Source organism: Bufo bufo, chromosome 5 (genome assembly GCF_905171765.1).
Source record: "Bufo bufo chromosome 5, aBufBuf1.1, whole genome shotgun sequence".
Taxonomy (NCBI): Eukaryota; Metazoa; Chordata; class Amphibia; order Anura; family Bufonidae; genus Bufo; species Bufo bufo.
This window is the reverse complement of record NC_053393.1, coordinates 132,530,139-132,546,958: the sequence shown is the minus strand read 5'-3', so window position 1 is coordinate 132,546,958 and position 16,820 is coordinate 132,530,139. Positions and strand designations below refer to the sequence as shown.

At 43.7% G+C, this 16,820-nt stretch overlaps 1 protein-coding gene across 2 annotated transcripts in view; it reads right to left on the bottom strand.

The window, feature by feature from the left end:
• ATP6V1H (ATPase H+ transporting V1 subunit H) overlaps positions 1–16,820 on the bottom strand; it is a 158,018-nt gene that overhangs the window by 96,053 nt on the left and 45,145 nt on the right. For both annotated transcript variants that reach the window (XM_040433044.1, XM_040433045.1), the window contains exons 5-6: positions 16,274–16,363; positions 1,577–1,690 (exon numbers count right to left, since the gene is read on the bottom strand). In XM_040433044.1, the coding sequence (XP_040288978.1) occupies positions 1,577–1,690; positions 16,274–16,363 (204 nt within the window). The remainder of the gene's footprint in view (positions 1–1,576; positions 1,691–16,273; positions 16,364–16,820) is intronic.

The following is a 16,820-nucleotide window of genomic DNA, read 5'->3' as shown; positions in this document are numbered from 1 at the left end:
ACCGCTCATTCATCAGGTGAAACAATCGTGTGGGCACCTAAATCCTCAATTCTGGAGAGCAGAATATGCGGTTTAATATGGCTGCCTGCAAACAATGGATCTGTATGGGGATGAGCGATCGCAGTAGCCATCCAGGAATCGCTGCTTGTAAATGCAGCACTTCAGCTCCATTGATGAGCAGCTGCCCCCCAGTGCCACCAGCTTATCCCCCAGTGCTACCATCTCCCCCTCCCAGCCATGTCCCCAGCGCCAGTGAAACAAAATACTTACCTGTCCTGTAAGGGCACCGCTCCACAGCTCCTTCATCTTCTTCTCCTGACGTGACACAGCATCAGGCCGCTCGCTTACGTGCACTATGTCCTGACGATGTGTGCAGCGCGGGGCCGGCCGGCGGGTAACCACGGAGCAGTGAGTAATAGCAAGCACTTCACTCCCGCTACGTGGTCCCATGAGACAAACTAATCCTCAATGCAAAAATTTGCATTGACGATTTTTTTGTGTCTAATTACTCGATTTAACTGAGTAATCGTTTCAGCCCTATAGCCAATCTCCACCCTCTCAGCTCAGAAAAAAAAATATCTACATTTTAAAAACACACCTAGACTTGACTTATAAAATACAACAAGACTGAATTCAGCACGGGGACATTCTCCTAACAATTACTACCACCACAGTTTAGGTCAGTTCTACATGGCTACAGAAGAAGGCTTCCATCCAGCACAAAGCTAAATGCCAGAGGGCTGCAATGTACAACCAGGTTTCCCTGCCCCTGCTAGTGCTGACATCATCATTGAGCAGGTGGCCTAGCGCCAGGGATGCATGTGCTAACGCAAGAACATGATGCTGGTGATGTCACCACGTAGCGTAAAGACACTGCAGCAGTAGATTTATAGTGTAAGGGTATAAGAAGTAGTGCAATGTACATTATATTGTAACACTACCATCTGCCACCACTGACCGCAAAGACCATGACCATGATACAATGCAGTATGGGACTACTTCTGTCCAATGCCCCGTTATCAGGATTTCAAAACCATCAAGTGCCAGATTAAAGGGATTTTACCATCGTAATAAGCCATTTGTCTAAAAGATGAACCCAGCATTTACACATTGGGTGAGGTGGACAGACAGCTATAGGGGGAGTTTTACAAAGGCTGGCGTTTCCTACGCCAGTCTTATTGCAAAGGGTCCTGGAGTAAAATGTGCCAAGTTTATTATGTGGCACAGGTCTCCTAATAAATGTGATGAATCTTCTAGCTTTCCACGTGCAAGAAACAGAAACCTACAATGTATGCCAATTTCTTGAGTATGGCTGGCATACACTTGAGTTTCCGGCACACGGAGGTCCTGAGATGCGCCTAATTTATTAAGAGGCATCCGTCTCTGAATAAATTGGGCGCATCTCACTCCAGAACGCCAGTCTGGATAAATGTCCCCCATAATTTAGACAGGCTCCAAATGCCCCAAACGTCTATTTTAAGAACTATTACTTCACTTATCCCCTTTACTTAGACAGGCATAAGACATAAATGTGAGCTGTCATACGTCACATTCGTAAGTGGAAATATCATTTTACCATGTGGACAGTGAAGAGATCCTGGCGATTTAACATCGGCAGAAAGTAGGACCATGCGGTGTTCTTCCCACGGCGGGCATAGTCAAAGAATATACTGACACGTTGATGATTTTCCTAGAAGACATTAAATGTGAATTTAAATTGAGCAGAATAAAGAAGCATGATGATGATGAGCTAACGACTTAAAGTGCAACATGAAAAATACAGGGCAAGTACATGGTGTCCTTCCAAGACGTGTACACCCCCGATCTACCAATGTTGATAGCAGCACAACTGCTGACAGATAGAAAGTAGAAGGCAGCACTCCAGATTTCCGAAATCTTGAGGCAAGTTACCAGATCAGAACATAGCATTTGGATTAAAAGGAACACATTATTTTTGCATCTATATCCGGAGTACTGGCTTTTACTTTCTGATAGGTGTTGAACACTACAAATTTTGGGGGGGTTGGACTTTGCCTCTAGAGGCGTGGACCCGTAACATCATCTGGCTCTTCGGAGTGCAATTCATCTGGATAGTGGAGGCAGCTGCACAGCTCCTACCCTCCAAAGCTACAGCGGGAACCATTAGGTAGCAGCCACTAATTTACATGTACAGGACCCAAATCCTGCCTCTGTGCCCCTTCTACTCCCGTGTCTGCACACAGACAACGGTGCGAACAGCACGTCTATAATGTCCAGACATTATTCCAAGAAGTAAGAAAAAAAATATATAGAACTTCCTCTAATTTTACTTCCTGGAAAATGACAGAGGTGGGGACAAGTTTGCAATACGTGATGGGGATGAATGTCAAAACTGTTGGACTATTTTGAAGATGAAAAATGGAAAATAGCAAATGTAGTACTATCCTAAAGAAAACACGGGCCTTAGGCCGGGTTCACATCATGTTTTTGTCATACGTTTAATCGTTACAAAAAAAAAAAAACGGATGCCTCATCATAGAGTTCCACTGTAAAAAAAAAAAAAAAAATAAGAGTGTATGTTAACGTGCACAAGTTGGAAAAACATAGCTTTTCCATACTGAAAAGTCCAGCAAAAAAAGTATACGTTTTTTTTTTTTTTTTACAATGGAACTCTATGATGCCACTGTATGGCATCAGTCTGAGGAATACCTATGACAAAAACATGATGTGAACCCAGCCTAAGGCCCATGTTTTCTTTAGGATAGAAATTAGAAAGTGTAGTACTATTTTTCATGCTCAATATGGGTAGATAGTTGACAGCCACAAATATTCATGGGGAGAGCTAACCGATTCGTGTTACACGACCCCCACAGCTCTGCTGCTGCATGTAAACAAAGAGGTCCGAACTATGCAAAGCTGTAAGTATGTTTTTTTTATATATATATTAAGTCCTGATTAACTGGTGAATATGTAACTCCTGATGAGTTTTTATTTTTCAGAACTCTGATAACCCCTTTAAGGCTACTTTCACACCTGCGTTCAGGTGTCCGCTCGTGCGCTCCGTTTGAAGGGGCTCACAAGCGGTCCTGAACGCAGCCGTCCGGCCCCAATGCATTCTCAGTGGAGGCGGATCCACTGAGAATGCATCCGCCTGCCAGCGTTCAGCCTCCGCTCCGCTCAGTGAGCGGACACCTGAACGCTGCTTGCAGCGTTCGGGTGTCCGCCTGGCCGTGCGGAGGCGAGCGGATCCGTCCACACTTACAATGTAAGTCAATGGGGACGGATCCGCTTGAGGAGGACACCATATGGCTCAATCTTCAAGCGGATCCGTTCCCCATTGACTTTCAATGTAAAGTCTGAACGGATCCGCTCAGGCTACTTTCACACTTAGAAATTTTTCTAAGTTATAATGCAGACGGATCCGTTCTGAACGGATGCAAACGTCTGCATTATCGGAGCGGATCCGTCTGATGAAACATCAGACGGACCCGCTCCGAACACTAGTGTGAAAGTAGCCTAAGGCTCTGTTCACATTGGGGTCATTCACTAACAGATATACGCCACTTTTTTGTTGCATATATCTGTCGCAAACGGTGGGCAATCTGAGACTTTTCCCCACTCTCCCCAGGTCTAAAAAAGGGGGCATGGCATGGGGGGGGGAAGGGCGCGGACAGGCAGGCCCGTCTCATTTATCTTTTTCTATGTCTGTTTTAGGCATAGAAAATGGTCTACATATATGCCAGCAAGGAAGTTAGCGTAGATGTAGACAGGCGGTGGAATATGCCAAGGTTTTGTAGAGGCCGGCGCCTCAACATAAAAATCGGCGCATCCACTGCCAGCTAAAGGGGTATTAAGACCAGAGTCTAAAATGCCGGTCTTAATAAATGACTTCCATTATGTTTATGGGTTACATTTAGAAAATGACCATTTAAACCAGGCACAATGTCTTGTAAGGTTAGCTCAGCTGGATTTAAATATGTGCACCGAGGGTGGACCCAAACCACTCTGTGCACCCTTATTCCTTCCCCCTGCCAGCCCCTCCCGTTCCTGCCTGATTAACAGAGCCAGGTAAGAGGACTATGCCCAAACCTGACCCTGGTAATCAGGGGGAAGGGCATGAAGAGGAAGCAGAAGGAGCAGAGGTGCACCGAGTGGCTTGGGCCGCCCTCAGTGCACTTAACAGCTCATTTTCATATAGATCAAAAGTACTTTTTCTTCAGACTGAAGTAATCAATCGCTACATGAAAGGCATCATTGCATTCAACTGCGCTAGCCGTACAAGGCATTGTGCCTGCCATTTGCATATATTAAAGCTTCAATTTGCATATGAACATGGGATCAACACAGATGCCTTCAGCTGTCAAGTGCACATGTAACAGGTCAGCCAGTGTCATAGGGACAAGTCTGCTGACAGATGCCCTTTAATGAAGGATGTCTTCCCATAATCTGCTGAATCTGTATTGTAGACATCCAACTGCCAGGCAAACCCAAAACAGTTCAGAAAAAACCCAGGGCACTCTTAAAAGGCTAAAATGTAGAGTATATAATTAAGCCAGTACTGCAGACTTCATGACATCTGATCTCATGAATAATAAGACTGTGGTCAGATCTGACATTTTGTCTTGAGTGCAGACAAGAGAACAGAACTTCAATTTGAGAACATTGACATGAAAGGAAAATTATAACGTTCACAGAAAACGCTCTATACACTAAAAGAAAAAAATATCTGAAGAAGAACAAAGGAGTCGATGCAGCAACATAACAGAGATCCATTATTCTTCTGAGCACCTGGTAAGTAATGTAAAGCCTAACCCATTATTAGTCCAGGGCGCCTCATCCTTCAGGGATATATCTTCCCATACCTTATACAACAGAATAAATGTCCCCGTATCAGAAATTATTTATTTCTATTCGAATCAAAGCTTGGTCCAAAAAAATTGCAGAGGTCCACCTGAATAGGTTTTGGGAGAGATGCTCCATTTACTGGTTAACACAGTGGTGGAATAACACCCATAAAATAGCCTCAAAGTGTCAATCAAAAAGTATTAAGTTTCAGGGGTATGCATAAAGTAGGAGGTTTACAGGGTTAATCCCCCTCCTCTGTCCCTTTATTAAAAAAAAGTTTAAAAGCATCCCTTGGTTACTAGGTCTAGATCACCTTAGATTGTAAGCTCTTGAGGACAGAGCCTTCAATTTTCTTGCCTGAATTGTTAATTAAGTTTCACAATTGTAACTTGATGTAGAATATGTTGGCCACCTGGCACCCTTCCAGAGCAGACCTACATGTTCCCTCTGCTGGGTCCCGGCTCCTTCACTCCCCGGCCGCCGCGCTTAGGTGCCTCGCTGTTAACATTTGCTTTGAGGCCGCTATAGCAAATCACAGGCCACAGCGGTGACCCGAACACCCCCCTCCCTCCTTTGAGTCATGTGACCAATTGACATGATGCAAGGGGAGCAGGTCACCACTGCGGCCTGTGATTTGCTGCAGTGGCCTCAAAGCAAATGTCGACAGCGGGGGACCTAAGTGAGGCAGCCTCTGATTGGTGCTGGACAGACTATTAATGGGGCTGCCCAACCCCATGAAATATTTTACATATGGCTGAAAAAGGTATAACAACAAAAAGGCTCAATATTCACGTCAACCAATCCCCTGCCAGTCTTTGTTTACCAGGCTCTAGCGATGATCTAGCACGTCGACCTGCGACTGCTGCAGTTAATCATGGGCTGTAGCGGTCATGTGCAGCCACCACAAAGCTAAATGCTGCGGCAGCTGCCACATGTCAAGACAACATGAAAATGCTGGAGGCAAGTAAAACAGAGACCTGCGGGAGACCAGGGAAGTGTCGGCACGGGAGCAGCAGTGGATCGGAAGGGGTCACGGTATAGCTTCTTTTGTTATTTTATATCATTGTACACTCATTGGGTTGGAAAATCCTTATAGGCTGCCTCATCTTATCTTACATTTCAATGCAATTTTATAATATATGTTGTCAGGATCCCTGGTTGCTTTCAATGAGTGGACAGATTCTGGTCTACGTTCTGGGTTGTCTGGCGGGTACAACAAAGTTTACAAAAAGTTTAGAATGGGTCTAAAAAAAATATAAAAGCAGCAATATGCATCTCCCCGATCTTCTGCCACCTCTCGGGTACCCCAACTGTATCTCCTTCTTTCTTGCCAGGTACTGGCTGAGGTGGGTTGTCGTATGATTTTGCCAGAAAAGAGCTGTTTTTCCTGGTCTTTAAGAGGGACAGGTGTTTTCCAGCAAAATCATGTAGCCATTTACCAATCAAATAAAAAACGGCAGTGGCTCCCTGCACCCCCTGTAAACCTCTGCTACAGTCATGGATGTGAGCAATAATTTGAGATGACTTCCATGAAAACAAGCTCTCATGGAAACAATTAAAACGAGAATCCCCTGTGGAAGCGTTATCATTCATTAACGGAGACCGCAAATAAAGAAAATCATCTAATTATCTGATTGGCACCGATTTCTTCCATTCCTCCCTCCAATAATTGATGTCGCAGCCCTTTCGCTCCTTTATTTCTTTAGAGGGCTGATAAAGGAGGTTAAAGGCAAAAGATGGTTTAAGAGGCGAGGAAAGTAAACGCTGTTTACAATGAATGGAAATTACCCTCATTATTACAGAGCATCCATCACCTTAATTAGAATCTGAGCTCCGTTCATTTGTTTACGGCTCAATTAAAGTGTCATCATTAGTCACATAGATAAGGCCATGTAAGTAAATGCATTGTCCCAGCAATAATTTAAATGAATATTCATGTTCTTCAACTCCGTTACATTATGACAGTGGAGCTCCTCAGAATCAAAGTGTCTGTGATGAATGTGGATTCATATATTCATTTTCACACTATATAGCATGTCCTAATCAATATTAATAATGTCATATAACCTATAGTGACAGCATAAAAAAAAAAAACTATACACTGTGCATATGTATTTTTTCATTCTGTACAATACACTTAGACATGGTAGAATGAGAGAGACGAGAAATAGAAACTTCCACATTTAATAACAGGTATCTAATATTGGCACCAATAAGAGGGCCCTTGAGTTGTGGATACTACTGACAGAAAACACTGCAATCATTCCCCATTTACATACGGTAGGTCACTTTAAAAAAAAACTTTTGATATGTCAGAGAAATAGCTACAGTTTTGATCAGTAGGGGTCTTAGTGTCGAGAACCCCACCAATCCCCAGAATGAGGAGAGAGAGAAGTGCTCTCTCTCCTAAATGCAAACAACAGAATCGAGAAGGGCTCAAAAAAAGTCTATGGGCCTGTCTCAATTCTGTCCTCTGCCGCGAAGAGAGAGGGCGATATGTGAGCACTTCACTCTCCTCGTTCTAGGGATTGGTGGGGGTTCTTGGCACCCAGACCCCCACCAATCAAACCTTTGGATGTGTCTCTAGGATATATCAAATGTTCTTTGAAAACTTGGTAACCCAATAAAGCTGCCTCAAACATGTGGTAACTGCCAACCAAAACTTGGTTATTACCCGAACTTCTGTGTATTTGGGTAAGCCAAATGAGCATTTTCTTTCTACAGAAGTAGGAGTGGTGAGCAGTGGCCCACAAGCCCCATCAGCCCTAATTTCGGTGAGAATACAACCCAAACAAGCCAAAAAAAACACCTGCACATCCAAGGGATAGGGTTCAAGAGGGGACTTCACTTATCAGATATTTGAGGCATATCCTATTGGCTGCCACATCTAGTCTTAGAGTTAATAAAGGGGGGGGGGGGGGGGGGGTTTCTCCATTCACTTCAATTGGAGTTAACCAACCAAGAATGCTCAGCTGAAAGTAAATGGGCATGCGCTACTACCTCTACAGTCATTTTGTATTAAAATGATGCAGAGGCCAGTGGCTGCCTGACCATTTAGGAGGTGGAATCTAATACGGGAGACTGGGGTGGGCCTTCATCTATTAGACATATATGTACAGTGCATTTGTAAAGGCTTAAGAAACGTTCACTTTTTCACATTTTGTTTGTGCTAAAGTTAAAAAATATATATATATATATAACTCCCACATCAATCTGCACTCAATACCCTTTAATAAAATAAAAAAAAGTTTTTTTTAGAAATGTTTGGAAATGTACCGGTATTAAAAAAAAAAAAACAATAAGCTTTAGCCTGGACATAAGTATTCACACCTAATTACTATGAGGCTTGAAATTCAGCTCTGGGGCCTCTCATTTCTAGTGATCATCTTTGAGATGTTTGTACATCTGTGGTAAATTCAGCTGACTGGAGGATTTGGGAAGACACCATATCAGTGCAAAAAAACAAGCCATGAGGAGGAAAGAACTGCCTGTAGAGCTCAGAGACAGGATTGTGTGGAGGCAGAGATCTGCAAAAGGGTACAAGAAATGTCTGCTGCACTGTAAGTTCCCCACAGCACAGTGGTCTCCTTAATTCTTCAAGAAGTTTGAAACAACCAGGACTCTTCCTAGACCTGGCCGCCCCACCAAAGTAATGAATAAGGAAAAAAGGGCCTTGGTAAGAGAAGTGACCAAGAACCCAATGGTCACACTGGCTGAAATCCAAAGATTGTGTGTGCAGATGGGAGAAACTTCCAGAAGGTCAGTCATCACTGCATCACTTCACCAATCTGGGCTTAACAGCCGAGTGACCAGAAAAAAAGCCCTTCCTCAGAAAAATACACATGAAAGGTTTGCAAAAACATCTAAAGGGTTCTCAGACTGTAAGAAACAATATTCTCCAATCTGATAAAAACAAGAATGAACTTTTTGGCTTCAATTCTAAGCATCATGTTTGGTGGAAACCAGGTACTACTGAAAACCTTGCCTACAGTGAAGAATGGTGGTGGCATCATGCTGTGGGGGTGTTTTACAGCAGCTGGGGATAGGGAGACTGGTCAGGGTTGAGGGAATGCTGAATTGAGCAAAGAACAGAGATAGTCTTAATGAAAACTTGATCCAGAGTGCTGTGGACCTCAGAGTGGGAAAAAGGTTCACTTACCAAAAAGACAATGACTCTAAGCACACAGCCAAGACAACACAGGAGTGACTAAGGGATAGCTCTAGAGTGGCCCAGCCAGAGCCCTCACTTGAATGCAATCAAATTTCTCTGGAGAGACTTGAAAATGGCTGCCCACCAACAGTCCCCATCCAACCTGAGGTTGAGAGGATCTGCAGAGAAGAATGGCAGAAAATCCCGAAATCGAGAGGTGCAAGCCTTGTGGCATCATACCCAAGAAGACTGAAAGTGGCACTGTACAGTAAACTTTTGATATGTCATAGGGACACATCAACAGTTTAGATGAGTGGATGTCTGAGCACTGAGGCCACCAAACTCTAGAATTAGGGGAGAGAAGTGCTCAATTAGTGTGTTCTCTCTCCTTGCTGCAGGACAGAAAACGACAACGGACTCAACAAAAAATCTATGGGCCCATCTCACCCCCATCTTGTGCAGCAAGAAGACACAGCACGCTAAGCGAGCGCCTCTCTCCCCTCGTTCTAGAGATAAGTGAGGTCTCAGAGCTAAACAATCCAAACTTTTCCCGCGTCTCCGACATATCAAACGTTTACTGTGCCACATGAGGGTTGTATTCTCTGCCAAATGTGTTTCAACTAATGAGTAAAGGGTCTGAATACTTATGTCAATGCAACATTTTAGTTTTTCCTTTTCAATAAAACGCTCGTTCATCAGGTGAAATGATCTGAGGTGCGGACACCCCAATCATCGTTCCTGGGCAGCGGATCGTGTAGCCTAAACAAGTAAATGCAGTGCTTCACCGCCACGTCAAAAGCAGCCGACTGTTGGGAAAGAACATGTCCTACGCAACAACTGGCTGCTCCTCACAGTATTTGAGAGCAGCTTAACCCTTTAATTATCTAAATTTCTGATGAGATAACATTACTCATAACTGATTAGATCAGGGTTCAGCAACCTTTGGCTCTCCAGCTGTTTGACACTACAAACAGATGGAGTGCCTAAGGCTGCTGATCTCTGGATTAACCACCTCAGCCCCCAGTGCTTAAACACCCTGAAAGACCAGGCCACTTTTTACACTTCTGACCTACACTACTTTCACCATTTATTGCTCGGTCATGCAACTTACCACCCAAATGAATTTTACCTCCTTTTCTTCTCACTAATAGAGCTTTCATTTGGTGGTATTTCATTGCTGCTGACATTTTTACTTTTTTTGTTATTAATCGAAATTTAACGATTTTTTTGCAAAAAAATGACATTTTTCACTTTCAGTTGTAAAATTTTGCAAAAAAAACGACATCCATATATAAATTTTGCTCTAAATTTATTGTTCTACATGTCTTTGATAAAAAAAAAAATGTTTGGGTAAAAAAAAAAATGGTTTGGGTAAAAGTTATAGCGTTTACAAACTATGGTACAAAAATGTGAATTTCCGCTTTTTGAAGCAGCTCTGATTTCTGAGCACCTGTCATGTTTCCTGAGGTTCTACAATGCCCAGACAGTACAAACACCCCACAAATGACCCCATTTCGGAAAGTACACACCCTAAGGTATTCGCTGATGGGCATAGTGAGTTCATAGAACTTTTTATTTTTTGTCACAAGTTAGCGGAAAATGATGATTTTTTTTTTTTTTTTTTTTCTTACAAAGTCTCATATTCCACTAACTTGTGACAAAAAATAAAAACTTCCATGAACTCACTATGCCCATCACGAAATACCTTGGGGTCTCTTCTTTCCAAAATGGGGTCACTTGTGGGGTAGTTATACTGCCCTGGCATTCTAGGGGCCCAAATGTGTGGTAAGGAGTTTGAAATCAAATTCTGTAAAAAATGACGAGTGAAATCCGAAAGGTGCTCTTTGGAATGTGGGCCCCTTTGCCCACCTAGGCTGCAAAAAAGTGTCACACATCTGGTATCTCCGTATTCAGTAGAAGTTGGGGAATGTGTTTTGGGGTGTCATTTTACATATACCCATGCTGGGCGAGATAAATATCTTGGTCAAATGCCAACTTTGTATAAAAAAATGGGAAAAGTTGTCTTTTGCCAAGATATTTCTCTCACCCAGCATGGGTATATGTAAAAAGACACCCCAAAACACATTCCCCAACTTCTCCTGAGTACGGAGATACCACATGTGTGGCACTTTTTTGCAGCCTAGGTGGGCAAAGGGGCCCATATTCCAAAGAGCACCTTTCGGATTTCACTCGTCATTTTTTACAGAATTTGATTTCAAACTCCTTACCACACATTTGGGCCCCTAAAATACCAGGGCATTATACCTACCCCACAAGTGACCCCATTTTGGAAAGAAGAGACCCCAAGGTATTCGCTGATGGGCATAGTGAGTTCATGGAAGTTTTTATTTTTTGTCACAAGTTAGTGGAATATGAGACTTTGTATGAAAAAAAAAATAAAATAAAAATATCATCATTTTCCACTAACTTGTGACAAAAAATAAAAAATTCTAGGAACTCGCCATGCCCCTCACGGAATACCTTGGGGTGTCTTCTTTCCAAAATGGGGTCACTTGTGGGGTAGTTATACTGCCCTGGCATTTTCCAGGGGCCCTAATGTGTGGTAAGTAGGTAAATGACCAGTGAAATCCGAAAGGTGCTCTTTGGAATATGGGCCCCTTTGCCCACCTAGGCTGCAAAAAAGTGCCACACATGTGGTATCTCCGTACTCAGGAGAAGTTGGGGAATGTGTTTTGGGGTGTCTTTTTACATATACCTATGCTGGGTGAGAGAAATATCTTGGCAAAAGACAACTTTTCCCATTTTTTTATACAAAGTTGGCATTTGACCAAGATATTTATCTCACCCAGCATGGGTATATGTAAAATGACACCCCAAAACACATTCCCCAACTTCTCCTGAGTACGGCGATACCAGATGTGTGACACTTTTTTGCAGCCTAGATGCGCAAAGGGGCCCAAATTCCTTTTAGGAGGGCATTTTTAGACATTTGGATACCAGACTTCTTCTCACGCTTTGGGGCCCCTAGAATGCCAGGGCAGTATAAATACCCCACATGTGACCCCATTTTGGAAAGAAGACACCCCAAGGTATTCAATGAGGGGCATCGCGAGTTCATAGAAATTTTTTTTTTTTGGCACAAGTTAGCGGAAATTGATATTTTTTATTTTTTTCTCACAAAGTCTCCCGTTCCGCTAACTTGGGACAAAAATTTCAATCTTTCATGGACTCAATATGCCCCTCACGGAATACCTGGGGGTGTCTTCTTTCCGAAATGGGGTCACATGTGGGGTATTTATACTGCCCAGGCATTCTAGGGGCCCTAAAGCGTGAGAAGAAGTCTGGAATATAAATGTCTAAAAAAATTTACGCATTTGGATTCCGTGAGGGGTATGGTGAGTTCATGTGAGATTTAATTTTTTGTCACAAGTTAGTGGAATATGAGACTTTGTAAGAAAAAAAAATAATAATTCCGCTAACTTGGGCCAAAAAAATGTCTGAATGGAGCCTTACAGGGGGGTGATCAATGACAGGGGGGTGATCAATGACAGGGGGGTTGATCAATGACAGGGGGGTTGATCAATGACAGGGGGGTTGATCAATGACAGGGGGGTGATCAATGACAGGGGGGTGATCAATGACAGGGGGGTGATCAATGACAGGGGGGGTGATCAATGACAGGGGGGGTGATCAATGACAGGGGGGGTGATCAATGACAGGGGGGGTGATCAATGACAGGGGGGTGATCAATGACAGGGGGGGTGATCAATGACAGGGGGGGTGATCAATGACAGGGGGGGTGATCAATGACAGGGGGGGTGATCAATGACAGGGGGGGTGATCAATGACAGGGGGGGTGATCAATGACAGGGGGGGTGATCAATGACAGGGGGGTGATCAATGACAGGGGGGTGATCAATGACAGGGGGGTGATCAATGACAGGGGGGTGATCAATGACAGGGGGGTGATCAATGACAGGGGGGTGATCAGGGAGTCTATATGGGGTGATAACCACAGTCATTGATCACGCCCGTGTAAGGCTTCATTCAGACATCCGTATGCGTTTTGCGGATCCGATCCATCTATCAGTGGATCCGTAAAAATCATGCGGACGTCTGAATGGAGCTTTACAGGGGGGTAATCAATGACAGGGGGGTGATCAGGGAGTCTATATGGGGTGATAACCACAGTCATTGATCATGCCCCTGTAAGGCTTCATTCAGACGTCCGGATGCGTTTTGCGGATCCGATCCATCTATCAGTGGATCCGTAAAAATCATGCGGACGTCTGAATGGAGCTTTACAGGGGGGTAATCAATGACAGGGGGGTGATCAATGACAGGGGGGTGATCAGGGAGTCTATATGGGGTGATAACCACAGTCATTGATCATGCCCCTGTAAGGCTTCATTCAGACGTCCGGATGCGTTTTGCGGATCCGATCCATCTATCAGTGGATCCGTAAAAATCATGCGGACGTCTGAATGGAGCTTTACAGGGGGGTAATCAATGACAGGGGGGTGATCAATGACAGGGGGGTGATCAGGGAGTCTATATGGGGTGATAACCACAGTCATTGATCATGCCCCTGTAAGGCTTCATTCAGACGTCCGGATGCGTTTTGCGGATCCGATCCATCTATCAGTGCATCCGTAAAAATCATGCGGACATCTGAATGGAGCTTTACAGGGGGGTGATCAGGGAGTCTATATGGGGTGATCACCACAGTCATTGATCATGCCCCTGTAAGGCTTCATTCAGACGTCCGGATGCGTTTTGCGGATCCGATCCATCTATCAGTGGATCCGTAAAAATCATGCGGACGTCTGAATGGAGCTTTACAGGGGGGTAATCAATGACAGGGGGGTGATCAGGGAGTCTATATGGGGTGATCACCACAGTCATTGATCATGCCCCTGTAAGGCTTCATTCAGACGTCCGGATGCGTTTTGCGGATCCGATCCATCTATCAGTGGATCCGTAAAAATCATGCGGACATCTGAATGGAGCTTTACAGGGGGTTGATCAATGACAGGGGGGTAATCAATGACAGGGGGGTGATCAGGGAGTCTATATGGGGTGATCAGGGAGTCTATATGGGGTGATCAGGGAGTCTATATGGGGTGATCAGGGGCTAATAAGGGGTTAATAAGTGACGGGGGGGGGGGGTGTAGTGTAGTGTAGTGGTGCTTGGTGCTACTTTACTGAGCTACCTGTGTCCTCTGGTGGTCGATCCAAACAAAGGGGACCACCAGAGGACCAGGTAGCAGGTATATTAGACGCTGTTATCAAAACAGCGTCTAATATACAGTCATGTGAAAAAATTAGGACACCCTTTGAAAGCATGTGGTTTTTTGTAACATTTTTAATAAATGGTTATTTCATCTCCGTTTCAACAATACAGAGAGATTAAAGTAATCCAACTAAACAAAGAAAACTGAAGAAAAGTCTTTTCAAGATCTTCTGTAAATGTCATTCTACAAAAATGCCTATTCTAACTGAGGAAAAAGATAGGACACCCTCACATGTATTCCCTCTTAAATTGGCTCAGATCTCACACAGGTATATCACACCAGGTGCACATAATTAGTAGATCGTTACTCTGCATGTTGAATGAGGCTTGCCCTATTTAAACCTCAGACATTTAGTTTGGTGTGCTCCTGACTGTTGAAGTGAGAGTGAGCACCATGGTGAGAGCAAAAGAGCTGTCAGAGGACTTCAGAAAAAAGATTGTAGCAGCCTATGAGTCTGGGAAGGGATTTAAAAAGATCTCAAAAGATTTTGAAATCAGCCATTCCACTGTCCGGAAGATAGTCTACAAGTGGAGGGCTTTCAAAACAACTGCCAACATGCCCAGGACTGGTCGCCCCAGCAAGTTCACCCCAAGAGCAGACCGCAAGATGCTAAAAGAGGTATCCAAAAACCCTAAAGTGTCATCTCGAGAACTACAGCAGGCTCTGGCTACTGTTGATGTAGAAGTACATGCCTCTACAATCAGAAAGAGACTGTACAAGTTTAACTTGCATGGGAGGTGTGCAAGGAGGAAACCTTTGCTTTCCAAGAGAAACATCGAGGCCAGACTGACATTTGCCAGCGATAAAGTTGACAAAGACCAGGACTTCTGGAATAATGTTCTTTGGACAGATGAGTCCAAAATTGAATTATTTGGACACAACAGCAGAGGACATGTTTGGCGTAAACCAAACACAGCATTCCAAGAAAAGAACCTCATACCAACTGTGAAGCATGGAGGTGGAAGTGTCATGGTTTGGGGCTGCTTTGCTGCAGCAGGACCTGGTCAGCTCACCATCATAGAATCCACGATGAATTCTACTGTGTATCAGAAGGTGCTTGAAGAACATGTGAGACCATCAGTTAGAAAATTAAAGCTGAAGCGGAACTGGACCATGCAACATGACAATGACCCAAAACATACTAGTAAATCAACCAAAGATTGGCTGAAAAAGAAGAAATGGAGAGTCCTGGAATGGCCAAGTCAAAGTCCAGATTTGAATCCCATTGAGATGCTGTGGGGTGACTTGAAAAGGGCTGTACGTGCAAGAAACCCCTCAAACATCTCACAGCTGAAAAAGTTCTGCATTGAGGAGTGGGGTAAAATTTCCTCAGACCGATGTCGAAGACTGGTAGATGGCTACAAGAACCGTCTCACTGCAGTTATTTCAGCCAAAGGAGGTAACACTCGCTATTAGGGGCAAGGGTGTCCTATCTTTTTCCTCAGTTAGAATAGGCATTTTTGTAGAATGACATTTACAGAAGATCTTGAAAAGACTTTTCTTCAGTTTTCTTTGTTTAGTCGGATTACTTTAATCTCTCTGTATTGTTGAAACGGAGATGAAATAACCATTTATTAAAAATGTTACAAAAAACCACATGCTTTCAAAGGGTGTCCTAATTTTTTCACAAGACTGTACCTGTTAGGGGTTAAAAAAAACACATCTCCAGCCTGCCAGCGAACGATCGCCGCTGGCAGGCTGGAGATCAACTCTCTTACCTTCCGTTCCTGTGAGCGCGCGCGCCTGTGTGCGCGCGTTCACAGGAAATCTCGCGTCTCGCGAGATGACGCGTATATGCGTCCACTCGGAATGAATCAACCACCTCCAGGACGCGTCTGTGCGTACAGCGGTCCGGAGGTGGTTAAATAACACTGCTCCATGTAGGCAATGTATCCATAAATACTGCCATAAGGTGATGCGTGTATACATAAACTAAAATAATGGGGAATATAAAGAAAGGACTACTGGCCCCAATTTATGAAAATTAATACTACAGACTGAGGACATTTAGTGTATGATAGATCTCTTGAAGCATTGGATTTACCTGAAGCATATCATCCACCATAGTTAAAATATACTGGACGGTTTGTTCCTTGGAGATGTGGGTCATCAAGTTGATAAAGGTTTTAGCACACTGAAGAAAAAAAAAAAAAGAAAATAACAGTTTTACCATCCTTTCACAAATCAATGCCGTGAAGCCTACTAAAGGAATATACAAAAAAACAACAACAAGGAAAGGAATAGAAATGGTAATTATAATACGATGTTACTAATCAGAACTACGGTATCCAAAAAAAGTAACAGAACTGCAAAAAATAAATAAATATAATGGAACGGAAAGAAAATACGTTCGTGTATATCAGCCCTTAGCCTTTTGAGACAAGTGGTGTCGGACCCCCACCGATCATATACGGTCATCAGTAGACTAGGAATGATCACTAGCTAAATCACTGCAGAGATCGATCAACATATGCTTCTTTAAAGGGTTTCTGTCATCAGAAAAATCGTCATGTAGCTGGCTGACATTAGCGACGTGTGAGTTATATCTCCCTGCCTGCCGCCGGTCGCGCTAAATAATGACTTTTATAATA